Source organism: Lipomyces arxii (genome assembly GCF_038497795.1).
Source record: "Lipomyces arxii strain Phaff 12-163 unplaced genomic scaffold V1512scaffold_2, whole genome shotgun sequence".
Classification (NCBI taxonomy): domain Eukaryota; kingdom Fungi; phylum Ascomycota; class Lipomycetes; order Lipomycetales; family Lipomycetaceae; genus Lipomyces; species Lipomyces arxii.
In genome coordinates this window covers 426,394-438,897 of record NW_027117701.1, presented here as the reverse complement: position 1 = coordinate 438,897, position 12,504 = coordinate 426,394, and the positions used below count along the sequence as shown (strand labels likewise).

The window sequence follows — 12,504 nt, the reverse complement described above, 5'->3', positions numbered from 1 at the left end:
ATATTCATTTTGTAATGTACTAGACTCATCTGCAAACTACTAAGTAAACGATTAAAGACATACGATTTATATTATCAAAAGTCCTGTATTATGTTTGCTACGACTGAAACTCATCGAACAAAAGTACGAGACATTAGCAGTCTGCGACGTACTAAATCAGGGGTTGTGCGTACGTACTGTATGTATACGTCAACTGTATGTATACGTCAACTGTATGTATACGTCAACTGTATGTATACGTCAACCCATCTTACTAATTCATGGGATTTTTTCCTGATATAAATCAAGAGAAGAAGAAAATTAAAATAAGCTAAAATTTGCGACTCGTTGCGTAGCGTTTGGCGACCTGATGAGCTATTTTACATTGGACTGCTATCGCTGCATCGCAGTCGGTCTGATTCAAAGCCAGACTTGCGCACTCGAACTTCCTTCCTGTCTTTCCCACAAAGAAGTACTTTTGTGACCAAAGCTACAAATTTCAAGTCAGTTTACAATTTAATTAATTATATTGGATTCAAAGTTACTAGATTCACGCAGAAAGTGCTCAACCCGGTTTCCTACCCTACGTATTTCGTAAACTGTTGCTGTTTATCATCAAGCACAATAGGGTGCCGCGTTTGCTTTGTTTTATATGCTGTATTGGAATTGGATTTTTGTGGTGCTACACTGCGCTATATCGAGAGTCTCTCTGGCAGTCTATCGTCCACACCTCGTGATCACGCAAATCTCGGTGCACAGACTTAATCGATCAGTTTTGCTTTAACGTAAAAGTAACAGTGCCTAACAAATAGGTTTTGATTCTGTCATAACTGGCACAAACTGTAATTTCTTCTGTAGTCACGTATCTGCTGCCGATTTTACAATATAACTATATTTGCTCTTATTTACTTTCTGCTGATGAGTGCTGAATTGATTCTGATCATTACTAACATGCAATCCCTTTCTGGTAATGTGTTGTCCATATTACCTCATTGCGTCAGACCTGCTTAAACTTTTAATTCCTGCTTGTGCTGTTTGCAACATTTACGTGCTATTTAATTTACATTGATTTGACAAATTAGTGGCATTCTTTCACTGTAAAGTCATGACAACGACTGCTATCAGCAGAAAGGCAGTAACTTGGTAAAAACATGGCCGACTGTTGGTTAGTCTCGTGCATGCTGCCGTGTTGCTGCCATATATGCTGATCCGCATACTAGAATTGTAGAATAGTCTATTTTAGCATGCTCATCGAACGATAGCACCGCAAAAAATATTTGCATGCGGAGTGAGTTATGTGAGGGAGCGTCTATCGCTGTTTACAGTACGGTGTGGCTCAAAACCATGGGTAATCCGAAAAGAAAGTGTCCAGTCCCGGTCAGTACCTTGTAAAAATTCCAGTTTTTTCGTTATAACTCGCGATGGGTTTTTCTTAAAAAAAAATATCTTTCTATGTCGCCAAACCCTAAAATCAACGATAAATAAAATTACGGAGGTTGCTCACATACAAATAACTGAAATACTGTTAGTTACTATTTGCTGTCGATGTCGGAGTTTAGATTTATATAATTCTTCAAATAGTTTACTATGACTGTATATATATTAATGATAGAGACATTATTCATTCATCAGCTTCTCAAGGACATTTTGTAAGTACTTTCGAACCGCTGCTGAGCCAACTAAAACTAAACTACTTTCTGCCAGAGTGCAACCAAGCTTGTTATTGCTTTTATGGTCTCAGTTTTATGAGCCTTACCGCAAAAAATTAATTCGTAGTTTGGCCTACAAAGATTTGTCTAATATCTGTCTAATGCTCTGAATTCTTGTTACAGATCCCGTTTTGCTTGCCCTCTGGGGTGGAGTGGAGTGGTGGAGCGTATGCTGCAGGGATCTGTACAGCAGGGTTGGGGTTATCTACCGGAATTTAAATCTGCATTCTAATTACCAAAAGAAGAAATTAGCGTTGCGGCGGTGGCTCAATCTGTGGCTATTAATTCAGGGCGCGATGAGTGGCTGAACAATCTCATCGAGTTAAATATAAACAACTTTTTGGAGTTCTCTTTGTACGCAAAGGATCCATGAACATTCCGACTCGATACCGTTCTTTAAGGAGGAAAAAGACGACGGAAGATTTACGACATGCCGCAACTGCTGTACCAGACGTTCCAACAATTCCTAATGCCTTGTCAAAAGAGCGCGTGTCCTACGAAACGGTAACTGAGCAATGCTTTGACTGGGTCCAGCTTGGTTTAACTTACTTCTAGGGCACTAATATAAAGATTGAGGTCATTAGTGCTGACAGCTTGGTCTTAGTTGCTATTGGCCCAACCACAACAGCTTCAGCCTTGATTGGAATCTTGCAGCGACAAGAACCGCGGAAACTCGGTGTCTATCGGCCGATTATGTTGAAAGTAATTGAGTTCTGTTCCAATTACTCGCTTCAACGAGAACTGCCAGCTTATGAACTGATTGGAGACTTGGTTAAAGGTTGGCAAGCGGGTGACAACTGCTGTTTACGAATAGCTGTAAGGGAAGGAATCGACCTGTCGTCAAATGCTCAACCACCAGTAGAATATGTTGTGCCCGTATGTGGCTGGATAAAAGTGGAGTTAAAACCAAACAAATGGTCCAAAAGATGGGCACAGACGGAGAATGGATTACTGTTTGTGTCGAAAAAACAAAAGCCAAAGGACAAAGACAGAACGTTGTTGAGCAATCTCTACCTGGTTAACTTCTATGAACTGACTGCGTCGCTAGCAAAGAAACTTGGAGGTCCGTATGACGTATGTTTTGCTTTGAAATCTCCGGAAAGTCATGCTATGTTTGAAAATCAAAGCAAATATTTACAGTATATTTCTTGCGGCGACAGCGTTAGCTATGAGATGTGGAAGCGTGCAGCTGGTAGTACGCGCGCACCCACTTTGTATAAAGCGTCGCAAGAGAGACAGGAAATGTACGCGAGAACGACAGCCGAGCAGAATAATGGTAATGCACCGCTCATATTTCAATCTGACCTATTGGACAAAGAGAACAGATTATCACCAAGCCCGGTATGTGTTTGTATATGATCTGCCTGAAATAGAGTGTGAAATAACTAACAAGTGCAGACCCAACTGAATAGGAAAGTCAGTACAAGCAGGGCTGGAGCAAGTACGAGACCAAGCTTAGCGCCTGAACGACCTCTTCCGACGCAGGCACCAGACCATTTAGCGATTACAAAAGATTCTCTACTTGATCGGCTTATCAATGCCGAAAATATCGCCACTACTTCTCGGACTTTGGCCGAAGACGATATCAATCGGCGACATTCACCAAGACTGCTCCAAGCCAATTTCAAATCTTTTGCTTCAAGACGCGCCGGCCGGTCAAGCTCAACAATGCGAAAAGAGAGCTTGAATCTAAGGCAGAGCAGCACAGTTCCTCAGCAATCTTTTCGAGACGGGAACAGCCCTGGATCTTCGTTTTCGTTTTCCGATTCGGACGAGATGATGCAGCAACAACCAGACCGTGTACGACGATCGCCTTATCAGCAGACGTTTCCTACACCCCTGGAACAGCAGCAGCGAGATGAAGATGAAAACATGCCACTTTACAAGAAGCTGCAACAGCTTGAACTTAAATCTAAAAACCCGTTCCTAGATCCGGATACTTCTATTCCTGGACAGTCTCCACTGCAGCACTCGCTCAGTGTCAAGCGGGTCAATGAAACTGCCATGCACGGTGAGAGTGAGCAAGGACGGTCATACGATCAGCCAAGTCCACCACTCGTTAGCTCGCGAAAACTGGATAACGTACCAGACTACGAGACGGAACTGCTCACACCTTTACTAATTCCGGCACTTGCGCCGTATCACTCGCATTCGCAACCGGCACTACGAGAATCTTGGGAAAAATACAACAAGCACGAGCAGGAACAATTGCTGCATCGTCTTTGCAGCCAGCGTGTACCAGACCAAGCTCATTCCGATGAACATCTCTATATGAACGAGTATGCTACGTATAAACATGGTGTATCATTGCGAGATAGCGGCAGATTACAACGAAATGTGAGCACTCGGAGCTCACGGCCGTCTGTGGTTTCAAAACCACTGATTACAGTTGTAGATGAGGACCAGAGACTGTTTCACAAAGGAAGTTTGCTAGCGAAGGCGTATAGAAATGGACAATGAAAATTTGTATAGTGGGATGATGTGCGAGTAATTAAAATCCAAAAATTGATACTTTGTAGAATACGACTCTCAGGCAATCTGTAAAACATAAATTTTATACATAATAGCTTTTCAATGACCTTCGAAACCTGCCAAGTCGTGCTTGTAATGATACTGCAATGCAAAGCAAAATTGAAACAAATAGCCTTTTAACCATAAGTGCTCATAATACAATACTGTGTAGTTCGCATAAGTTAACGCAATAATATACTTTTTATTCACCGCAACCCGTAACAAAAATTCCTGCACCCTAATAAGCATGACAACAATGACATCGTCCCAACCAAGACATGCAAATCAAAAAAAGGACGCCACTTTACAAAATTTTTTTATCCCACCTTTACCTAACCAATATTTTGTGACTTAGCTCATCATTGTGTTGCCAACAGCCGACGGATCGACGACACCCATGCCGCCGTTCATCAAGGTTGGGTCTGCGACAACGGCGGCACCAGCTCGCGACGCACCACACCTCAGACAAGACACGTTTTTGGCAAAGTTGTGGTATCCACAACCTTCAGTGCCGCACTTCCAGTCACCCGCACGGAAAGGAACCATCCCGAACGAGTTGTTGCCTCCACGGCCACCGTTCCACCCGTTTCCAGGCATGCCGCCTCCGGTTTGCTGAGGCATCATCATTGGATTAGGATAATTATTATACATAAACATCGAGTCCTGACCAGGCATGTTAGACGATGCTGGGAAAGAGCATCGGAAACACGCCGTTCGACGCTGAAAGTTAGAAAATCCGCAAGACGGACAGGTCCAGTCACCAGGTCTTGGGCGATTTTTACTAGGCTAGAAAAAATTAGAAAAAGAAAACGCGCACTATCATGATAAAACATACCGGGAACGGAGTAAGAATCTCTTGAGCGCGATCCAATACTCTGCTGCTAGACGGTGACACTTCAATAGCCTTCTCATTCAAAGCACGACCGTTCATGGCCAAACTCTCTGCTGCTTCCTCATGTGAAGAGAAAACAGCAAAACCAGTACCAGTAGGCTTATGTTGGTCTGGTGTTCTCAATGTCCAGAACGCAATCGGTCGACCGCCGTACTGTGTGAACCAGCTTTCCAATTCACTCTGAGTAGTATCATGCGGCAAGTTTGACAAATGCAAAACCTTTGAGCGTTCTGCCAAAAAAGCCCGAACGTCTGCACGCGCATCAAGCGGTTTCATAAGCACATCGGGGTGTTGCTCTGGTGGCTGAGACTTCTTGATAAGCCCTTGTAGAACACGGGCAAGAGTAATTGCCTCTTCCATGGCTCGTCTTGGCGAAGCAGGTGCTAAAGCTTGGAGATGGAACGGAAGGTTGTGTTTAATTGGAGCAGAGCTTTGGACAGATTCAACTTCAAGGGCTGCACAGATATTGGACAGAGACGAAGCAGAGAAAGGCAAAGACTCTGGATGGTGTGCTTGCCATCGGGTATACTCGATTCGCAAGTCGAAGCATCTCGAGTGTTGAAGGTACGGCGGCAAGATAACAGCCTTGTCGCGCGCCTCGCGAGGAAGTTGAACACGCAAATCCCAAGCATTAAGAGTCACGAATGTGAAGTCAAGACCCTTTGATAGTAAGAACTCTTGGGCGAAGTTGTCAAATTTTGTGATTGCATCACGAAAAGTGCCTGCGTTGCGAACATGTTCCCATGTAAGAGTAGTAAGACTTGCTAATAACAATGTTAAAACCTAAACAACACAATGCAAACCCAATTTTGTACATACTACAAAGAGCGGTAATTGGAGTGTTAATCGGGCGGACTAAGACAGAATCACGATGCATCTAAACAAAACAAAACCTGGTCAGATCGAGCAAGTCGTAAACAATCAACATTATACCATACCTCTTCAAGCGTATTTGCATTCAACATAATCCACGCCACTTCAATAACCTCAGCTGAATCCTTCGTGACGTAGACGCCATGCTCGTCGCAGGTGGTGGCAACATGGATGACAACGAACGCGTCCGTCATATGTTTTTGAGATGTTGGACTAGCAGGAGAAGAGAAGTATTGAGATATTGCCATGCACTAAATATGTGCCAAACAAGATCAGATAAAAAGGCAGAAAAATCAAGTTCGAAATGTTAAGAAAGCTCCGAATATTTTTTATAAAAAAATTTTGTTGTTTTGCCTGCCAAGTAAGGTTAAGGTTTTCACACAAGACCCTGAATGCTTACTCTTAGACACCTCATCGGGTTTAGGGTAAATTGCACTTAATTTTCAGAGGTAATTTTGGGACTTTTCGAGGTCTCACAAAATAAATAAATGACAAATTCGTTTCCAGTTCCGACCGGATTTTCGTCTGTGGATGACTATTTGAAGGATTTGGATTTATTTTATAAGACGGACTTAGTTCAAATACTCGCAAGTGAAATACACATTCTACGGTTTTTTCTCGAAGATCCAGACTTGTTTGAACAGACCTTACCGAATGACTGGGCAGATTTCTTTGATCATGCGGACTTGGATAACGCGGTAAACTACTTGATTTTGGGCAAACATGATTGTATGTGTGGATACTCAGTGCATAGTGCTTGACTAATTTGAAGCATTAACTCCTCCAGAATCGCTAGCGAAATTTGTTTCATCTGTTCACGCTCTCTCAATTGACAGAACTTTGCCAAAGAACAGTGTCAAAAAAGCAGATATATTAAGATCAACGGCATTATCTGTTGGAATGTCTCCCAAAAAACTACACGAATGTCAGCACGCGTCTCCTGCAATTGCTACAGTGTGCAATCAGACTTTGAGTCCACATGTTATTGATCTCGGTAGCGGGAAAGGTTATCTGTCACGAACATTGGCGTACGAATACAATTGTGCTGTTGTGGCTCTCGAAAATGTTGGGTCACGAAAAGAAGGCGCTGAAAGACTGGATGACTTGTTTGACAGAAAGGGAGGTAAAAGGGAAGCGACGGGATCACTGATACATATTGAAAAAAATGTTGACAGTGGTGATTTGGGAGATGTAGTTTCCAAAGCTCACCTTAGTGGAGAGAAAATTGTATTGGCTGGACTGCACACATGTGGAAATCTGGCGCATCATGCAATAAGAAGTCTGGTTCATACAGAAGAAATACACGGCGTTGCGGTCGTTGGCTGTTGCTATAATCTGATGACCGAGAAGGCCATTGATCATGATAACGTAGGGTATCCAATGAGTCAAAAGCTGGAATCTTTACGCATTCCACTTTCCACTTATGCGAGGATGACTGCATGCCAAGGTACAATCTTCACCGCTTAGATTGCGTTCTGTACTAATTGAACAGCACCCACTACTTGGACCAAAGAGACAAGGGAGGATTTTTTTACTCGACACTTTTACCGAGCACTGTTACAGAAGATATTTAAGGACCGCGAACTATTACAAAATCAAGACAAACTTATTATCGGCAGCCTTCGCAAACAGTGGTACAAGTCGTTCCCACTCTACTGTCAAGGCGCATGCAAACGGGCCAGCTCAGAGTCGATTACAAAGTCCAGTCCCTTTTACATTTCTGAGCAGGTTGCACAGGACTATTACAACAAGTACGAGCATAAACGAAAACGACTGTGCATATTGTGGACATTGATGGCAAGCACCGTTGCGCCTCTGACGGAAGCGCTGATTCATCTCGATCGATACTACTATTTGGTCGAGCACGATGCGGAAGCTCATGTACTTGTCGTATTTGACCACAACATCTCAGCTCGAAATTTAATGGTGGTTGGAATTAAGTGATCTTCTGTATCATAGATTGTAGAATAAAAATAATGCATAATAAAATGTACAGTGGAGTAAAAGTATAATTAAACACGCTGGTAACTCTTACTTTTTGCCTAGATGCTGTCTTGTATAGTACTATTTGCGTTTTCCTCGAGAGCACGCTTCAGCAGATCCCACGACACTGGGTCATTCGGCGCTAAACTGAGTGCTTCCTGAAAGTTAAGCACAGCCTCACCGGTACGACCGAGATGCAAATTTACAAGTCCCATGGCCGAGTACACTTCGGGCTCATGCTTCGATATCCTTAGCGCCTCCTCAAAGTTCTGCAACGCTTCTGGCCATCTTTTTAACTGTCTGAACGCGTGACCAAGATTGATTTTGATTGGCACCCATGCTTTTGATTCGCTGTCTAACTCTTCCGCTACTTTTAGTGCTTTGAAAAAAAACTCCAAGGCCTCATTTAACTGATTTTTGTGGTATAATACAACACCCATCTCGTTTAATAATAGTGGATCCGTTTTGCAAATACTGTACGACGCGTCCAGATACTCTTCTGCCAATGTAAAATTGTGCAGCTGCAAATGCTGCATACCCAGAAACAGTGATGGCAAATGCGTTCTAATTTGTTAAACGGTCCACCAACAGACGAACGACAAGCATACCCTTGAAATAGCCTAGCCGCAGTGCTATAGGCAGACACGGCTTGTTCATGCTCACCTTCAACCGCAAACGTGTGCGCAAACCCGATCCACGCAGCACCGAAATGCGGATTCATCATCGACGCCTTGCTGAAAAACCGTCTTGCTTCTGCAATTTTATGAATTGAAAGGTAGTACACACCCACGCTAAGCCATGTCACCGGTTCTTCTGGATGATTATCTGCCATTTCATGAGCAATCAAAAACAACTTGTTTTTCAATTCCAATTCGTGAAGACAGGCCAAATACAGTGGGATGATTGAAAACTTGAATCGATCTTGTTCAAGAACCCTAGATGTTGAGCCAAGAAAATAACAAAAATTAAAACGTATTTTACTTTTCGCACAACTCAAGACACTGTGTAAATCTGCATTGAACAAAGAAGAGCTCTGCACGAGACTGGATCAAATCTGAGTTCTCAGCCAGATCATATCTAGTCTGCAACTGCTGCTCAGCATCGAAGAATCGGTTGGTATTGAAATACTTGTTCAGCTTGGTTGTATACAATAGCCGAACCAATTCGCTGTCTGCAGTTTTATCAAATTGTAAAGAGCTTAGGAACTCCCATTCTACTGATTAGTGCATCCTATTTTGAACGTATAAAAGTTTACCTTCAGCTGGTGCCATAAGACTGTTCGATATAAGTTCATCAAAAGCTTCATAACACTTCACATCAACTGTTAGCGCTTCCTTGTAACAAGATTTTGCTTTTTCAAAATTGTTTTGGTTCGAGTAAATAATTCCACGCAAATAGCACATTGAAGCTTCGAGCTTGATCCCACCGTCAGAACTACCCACATCGTCCGATTCAACTGTTTATAAGTATAATTGAATCTTTAAGAACATAATAGCATACTGCCTTGAAATGGGTTCGACTCGCCAATAACCGCAAGAGCTTCTTCCCACTTGGATAAACGGGTCTGCAGAATTAATATTGTGACAATCCACACGTTGCATAGACATACTAAACACAACGCAGCAAGATATCTACAGCTGGAACTCCGATCTAAGTCTTGACGCATAAGAAGCTGTCTTGCACGTGCATAATGGCCAGTATTGTAATGCACCTGCGCAAGCCAGAACGCGTCATTTGGATCGTCTGTGATTGACAAGATTGTATCACCAATAAAGACTGCGGTTTGGTACTGATGTTGCATTAAAGCGTCATGTCGCCACAACCGTAGTCGATCAGCTTGACTAAGTGAGCTTTGTGAAATGGGCTGCTGAGTTGGCTGCGCGACTGGTGTTGATGTGGCGCCAAGATCTGATCCGAACTCCGCAGCTGAAGGAGGAATTGGCGTAGACGATAGAGGAGTAGTCGGGATGTGATAAGTGCGTGCAATTGGTGATATCGAAAGGATCGAAGAGTTGTGAGAAGCAGCAACAATTGCAGGCGATACGCCAAATGAACTAGACACATTTGGGGCCGACGGTAAAGTGCCAGAAGACGTGAAGTTAGGATCTGGTTGCCGGCCGTTGACTGGTCGTCCAGTCGGAACCGGAGTCGAGAATGCAGTCGACAGGCGTCTGGACATGCGACGAATGTGTTGATCTGTTTATATGTGGTGATATTTTTGTGATGAATTCGACCGAGACGCGTTTTGTTTGTTTACTACTTTTACGGCACAACACGCCAATTATGTCCAGTCAACCAATTGGTTTTTTCTGCTTCAGTAATTGTATTATTTGCTTTTGAATATTATTGAAATGCCTTGTGTATTTGATCAAATGACACTCGTATTCGGGTTTGTCTCGGGAACAAGTTAGCATAAACTTATAGATGTTATGGCATTACGAAAACTGTAATCCCGAGCTACAACATTTTAAATTCAGAACGCGTTTTTCTAATATTCAAAGCGACAAAATTTCAAAATGACTGACAAAACAGCAATCAAAGACAAGTTTATCAAGGCGTTTGATCCTATGGTCAACGACTTGCTCGATGTTCTCAAGCAGTATAATATCTCTCCTGAAGCTACTGAGTGGTTCAAGATTGTGTGTATTGTACTTGCATGTTATACGCAATTACTGACAACTATAGAACTTGTATCATAATACTGTTGGTGGAAAGTTGAACCGTGGACTGTCTGTGATTGATACGTATCAAATTTTGACCGGAAAGGAGGAATTGACCGAGGAAGAGTACATGAAGGCCGCTGTTCTTGGCTGGTCAATTGAGCTTGTGAGTGTTATTAGCTGGTATAGAGAGTCAATATGCTTACTGAGCAGTTGCAAGGATTTTTTTTGGTTGCTGATGACATTATGGACGCTTCAAAGACCCGTCGTGGGCAGCCATGCTGGTACTTGGTGGTATGTCGAAGCCCACTGATGCAAGAATAATGACTGAGATGAATAGCCTAAAGTTGGAATGATTGCAATCAACGATGCTTTCATGCTCGAAACTGCTATCTATGTTTTGCTCAAAAAACATTTTAAAGGCGAGTCTTATTATGTCGACTTGCTCGAGCTGTTCCATGAGGTATGCAAATTGTTCAGAAAAAGAGTGTAGAATTAACAATCCAGGTCACTTTCCAAACTGAACTTGGACAACTGCTTGACTTAATTACGGCGCCAGAAGACGAGATTGATTTGAGCAAGTTCTCACTGCAAAAGCACTCGTTTATTGTAATATATAAGACCGCGTATTATAGTTTCTATCTCCCAGTTGCATTGGCAATGTACATGGCTGGTGTCAGCAGCGAAGCCGATTTGAAGCAGGCGCACGACGTTTTGATTCCATTAGGAGAATATTTTCAAATTCAGGACGACTATCTTGACTGTTATGGTGACCCCGAGTTCATTGGCAAGATTGGAACTGATATTCTTGACAACAAGTGTAGTTGGTTGGTCAACACCGCGTTAAAGAAGGTCACTGCTGAGCAGCGCAAAGTTTTGGACGATAACTATGGTCAAAAGAACAATGAGTGCGAGGCTAAGGTCAAGGCATTGTACAAGGATCTGGAGTTAGAGAAGGACTACTTGGCATATGAGGAAGATGTAGTCGGACGAATCAAACAGTTGATTGAAGATGTTGACGAGAGCCGTGGTTTCAAGCGAGAGGTGTTGACTGCGTTTTTGAGCAAAATTTACAAAAGAGCCAAATAGATAGTCCATAAAAATAATATTGAGGAGTACAACAATTTTATTGTGTTTTGACGTATGAATTAGAATTCAGGAGCACAGTTCGGATGCCGGAGATGCCGCGGACCTGCATTTAAATTGGCGGTAACGCTACATAGGCGTGGCATGTTTGGACTTTATCTGTCGGCGGGATGACGGAAAGCGCTACGAAATTGAGCGATTGTCACTCTGAGTTTGCAACGATAAAGCAAATGACATTGGCGGCGATGAGCGAAACCGATATGCGGTGGCTGTGAACGAAACGGATAAGAATACGAATGAGCATTGGTCCTTTTTCTCGTATCGCTGTAAACCTTTCGTCTTTAACAAGATGATAGAAAGAAATAAAAAGTAGATCAGAATAGAGTATCGGTTTGAAACCCAATTAGAAATAAAATATTGTTGACAGGAATAGTAAGACAAAGGGGGGAATTTGCGAAATCAAGTTTAGGGACTGGACGATAGAGATAAGGAACAACCCTAACCGGATGCTGTGCGAGGTGTTACCGAAAACGGCAGTACGGAGCATCGTTGCTATAGCGCAAATGTCTAATTGAGCTGGACAGACAGTTCATAAATTGTTGAGAACTCTCTGATTTTGATAAAACCTATAGTATAAGTAAATATATGAAATAAAATTATCTAATTGCTGCATCTTAATGAGACTTATGTCGTCGGATAAGACAAGAGTTGGGAAGTATAGTTGAAACCGATGAGTCTGAGCTCCTCAAGCAGGAGCTGGCCGAACGCGCTAAGGTTTATTACTCTTTGTGCAAGACAAGGTCCGCACTTT

General features: G+C 42.7%; 5 protein-coding genes across 5 annotated transcripts; 3 read left to right on the top strand and 2 right to left on the bottom strand.

Moving 5' to 3' along the window:
- Positions 1-2,014: 2,014 nt before the first annotated feature.
- On the top strand, positions 2,015-4,283 carry V1512DRAFT_257876 (uncharacterized protein). Its single transcript, XM_066915327.1, has 3 exons — positions 2,015-2,192; positions 2,244-3,029; positions 3,087-4,283. Exons 1-3 carry the CDS (start codon positions 2,058-2,060, stop codon positions 4,146-4,148), a joined length of 1,983 nt encoding a protein of 660 aa, XP_066773512.1. The 5' UTR covers positions 2,015-2,057; the 3' UTR covers positions 4,149-4,283.
- V1512DRAFT_233685 (uncharacterized protein) lies at positions 4,223-6,283 on the bottom strand. Its single transcript, XM_066914041.1, has 4 exons — positions 6,030-6,283; positions 5,911-5,968; positions 5,035-5,855; positions 4,223-4,985 (listed from the first exon to the last, which is right to left on the bottom strand). The coding sequence occupies exons 1-4, from the start codon at positions 6,210-6,212 to the stop codon at positions 4,551-4,553; spliced, it is 1,497 nt and encodes a 498-aa protein (XP_066773511.1). The 5' UTR covers positions 6,213-6,283; the 3' UTR covers positions 4,223-4,550.
- Positions 6,284-6,452: 169 nt separating this feature from the next.
- Positions 6,453-7,957, top strand: V1512DRAFT_289292 (methyltransferase domain-containing protein; the record flags this gene model as incomplete). Its single annotated transcript, XM_066918171.1, has 3 exons — positions 6,453-6,693; positions 6,737-7,411; positions 7,457-7,957. 3 exons carry the CDS (start codon positions 6,453-6,455, stop codon positions 7,906-7,908), a joined length of 1,368 nt encoding a protein of 455 aa, XP_066773510.1. The 3' UTR covers positions 7,909-7,957.
- Positions 7,876-10,378, bottom strand: V1512DRAFT_257868 (uncharacterized protein). Its single transcript, XM_066915326.1, has 6 exons — positions 9,557-10,378; positions 9,448-9,511; positions 9,203-9,403; positions 8,929-9,160; positions 8,556-8,882; positions 7,876-8,511 (listed from the first exon to the last, which is right to left on the bottom strand). The coding sequence occupies exons 1-6, from the start codon at positions 10,124-10,126 to the stop codon at positions 8,007-8,009; spliced, it is 1,899 nt and encodes a 632-aa protein (XP_066773509.1). The 5' UTR covers positions 10,127-10,378; the 3' UTR covers positions 7,876-8,006.
- On the top strand, positions 10,344-11,737 carry V1512DRAFT_257863 (isoprenoid synthase domain-containing protein). The gene is made up of 5 exons (XM_066915325.1): positions 10,344-10,586; positions 10,633-10,773; positions 10,821-10,901; positions 10,948-11,070; positions 11,115-11,737. The coding sequence occupies exons 1-5, from the start codon at positions 10,464-10,466 to the stop codon at positions 11,694-11,696; spliced, it is 1,050 nt and encodes a 349-aa protein (XP_066773508.1). The 5' UTR covers positions 10,344-10,463; the 3' UTR covers positions 11,697-11,737.
- Positions 11,738-12,504: the final 767 nt, after the last annotated feature.